At 36.4% G+C, this 2,658-nt stretch overlaps 1 protein-coding gene across 1 annotated transcript; it reads left to right on the top strand.

Moving 5' to 3' along the window:
• Positions 1-2,196: 2,196 nt before the first annotated feature.
• On the top strand, positions 2,197-2,658 carry LOC147545155 (indole-3-acetic acid-induced protein ARG7-like). The gene has a single exon (XM_086637140.1). The coding sequence runs from the start codon at positions 2,197-2,199 to the stop codon at positions 2,656-2,658; it is 462 nt and encodes a 153-aa protein (XP_086493266.1).

The raw sequence follows: 2,658 nt of genomic DNA, 5'->3' as shown, positions 1-2,658 counted from the left end.
AACTCGATCAAACCATAAACATGCTTATATTTCTTTATTTGCCCATTTAAATTACTCCAACTACGGCTTTTTTTTTTTTGTTGAACACTCCAACTACGGCTTGACTTGTAAAACTAGAACATGCACCCTTGCCATCACTTCAAGTAGGTCCCTTTTTTTTTTGTTAAGGGTTTCAAGTAGGTCCCTGAGTTTTCAACAAAAAAAAAAAAAAAAAAAAAGTAGGTCCCTGAGTTTATAAACAGTGTTAAGTTTCTTCTACTGCCAATTAAACCCAAAAAAATCATAGTAGGAGTATTGTTTATTGGAAGGTTCTGAATTTGAAAGATTTGATGAGACATGGAAATCTTCAACTGGTGAATAAAACAAAAAACATAAAATCATAGTAATTTTTTTATTTGTAATTAAGACAAAACATTTTTCCAAAAATCTTATGCCATGTGAATTTTGTTTTAGGAGATATAATTAGGATACTTATTTCGTCATCCACTTAGAACCACTGCTCTGTCTATAATAATATTGTCAGTAGCTGAGGCGACCTTGTGGTCAAATTAACACGATCATTTTTGTTTTGTTTTTATTTCTAGTTTTGTTTGTTTGTGTTTTCGCTTTGTTTTTTGTTTTTACTGTAATTGTTCTTGGTTTTCCAACCTAATAACAAAATAGCGATTAAATTTTCAGATTTAGTTGCTAAGATTCCTTTACTCGATTTAATTTAAAACATTTAAGATTTGATATTTAGGATCCATATACAATACAAAAAGGCACATGGTTAGTGATGAATGATTCTAGTTAATACAAGAAGGTACAACTTTTTCGAGCAATTAATTGTTTTTAATCACTAACATGCATTTAAGTTAACAAGCCACAAGGTGACTTCTTCTCCAGTGTAATATAAAAAGCATTAATGCCAGTCAAGAAAAGAATGGATATTTATAAATAATTTAGCAGTCTAAGGGCAACTCCAATGTGGGGCTCGGGCTCCCAATTTTGGGAGCCCTTGAACTTTGGGAGCCCCGGGGCTTTTCTCGATTCCAACGTCGGGCTCCCAAATCAAAATAATATACGTGTACGAAGCACGTGTGCGAAATTTTGATTTTAAATTTCGACTATAAATTATTAGATTTCGACTATGAATTAAAATGTGATATTATTCAAGAAAGATAATTTCAAAAAGATAAACACAAAAAAAATAAAAAAAATAAAAGATTAGAGAAAAATACTTAAAAATGAAGTATTTAAAATAATAAGAAGATTAAAAAAAAAATTAATTTAAAAAAAAAATAAAAAAAATTAAAATGAAGTGGGGTGGACCCCAAATATGGCCATTGGAGCTCCCAACGGCCATATTTTGGGGGCTGGGAGCCCGGGAGTATGGGGCTCCCAGCCCCACCGGGAGTCCAGCCCCGGGGCTCCCGGGTTGGAGGTAAGGGGCTGGGGCTCCCAAATTCAAATTGGGAGCCCCAGCCCCCTATACATTGGACATGCTCTAATTATGAACACTAGAAACCCGAGATTTCACATGCACGATGTGTTCACCACTTCACCTAAATGTGTTATAAGAGCATTCAATCTAAAAAACTAGTTTTGTTTCGAATACCTCATACAGATGAAAATTTAGACGAGGGAGATGGGTTGCCAAATCACTTGGCAACTACATATTGACAGACTCACATATGTCAATAATCTAGCTGCTACTGATTATGTCATCTACCGACCAGGATCGATCAGCTGCCAAATCACCTGGTAAATGAGTGGTACCAAATAACTGAGCTAAGTTGCAATTCCAATAACTTGGCATATTCTTCTATCGACTTCAATTATTCAATCACAAATTTAATTGGGAATATGGTCAACTTCTTACAATAATCACCAACTTTAACAACCCTTGGATTATAAATAAATTTTGTGTCCTCGAGACGAGTATAATAGAAATTCAACAGGCACAAATAAAATCCTAGCAATTGACAGTTTTCCCCATTTTGCGCTCACATGGTGGTGGTAGGCATTCAGCAAAAAAGGACAACTTACTTCCGTAATTAACTTCTTAAGTAAGGGTATTTGGATAAACCAAAGCCTATAAAATCATCCTCTCCTTCCCCCACAACCTATCTCTACAAGTATACAAACAACTCTTTCTCTCTCTACATTCTGTCTCTTTCTTTCTTTCTTTCTCTCTCAAAGATCTTTTGACGGAAAATGACTGCTGGAGTCGGAAAATGCAGTAAGATTAGGTGCATTGTCAGACTCAGGCAACAACTCCGGAGGTGGCGCCAGAAAGCGGCATTGGCAGCTCGCAACTCCGGCGGAAAGATTCCAACTGATGTACCAGCTGGATACGTGGCAGTCAATGTAGGTATCAATACTAGTAAGAGATACATTATACGCGCCACGTACCTTAACAATCCAATTTTCGAGAAATTACTCGTCCAAGCCGAAGAAGAATACGGTTTCATGAACCAAGTCGGTCCATTAACGATTCCTTGTGACGAGTCAGTCTTTGAAGATATACTCCTATTCTTATCTCGATCCGATTCCACTAAATCAGCTAGATTTTTCAATCTCCATCGACGATGTAACTCTGGGTCGAGGAGTAATTTTGATTTCCAGTCCGAATCAAGGCCACTCCTTAGTGGACCAGTTGACAAATCAGTCTGGTAA

This window comes from Eschscholzia californica, unplaced genomic scaffold, assembly GCF_041429995.1.
Source record: "Eschscholzia californica isolate CP2 unplaced genomic scaffold, dmEscCali1.0.p SCAF_4, whole genome shotgun sequence".
Taxonomy (NCBI): Eukaryota; Viridiplantae; Streptophyta; class Magnoliopsida; order Ranunculales; family Papaveraceae; genus Eschscholzia; species Eschscholzia californica.
The sequence above is the reverse complement of the archived record's forward strand: the minus strand, read 5'-3'. Positions and strand labels throughout refer to the sequence as shown.

Excerpts from the sequence above, each read along its gene's own strand:
- LOC147545155 (XM_086637140.1), top strand. The coding sequence starts at position 2,197 with ATGACTGCTGGAGTCGGAAAATGCAGTAAGATTAGGTGCATTGTCAGA.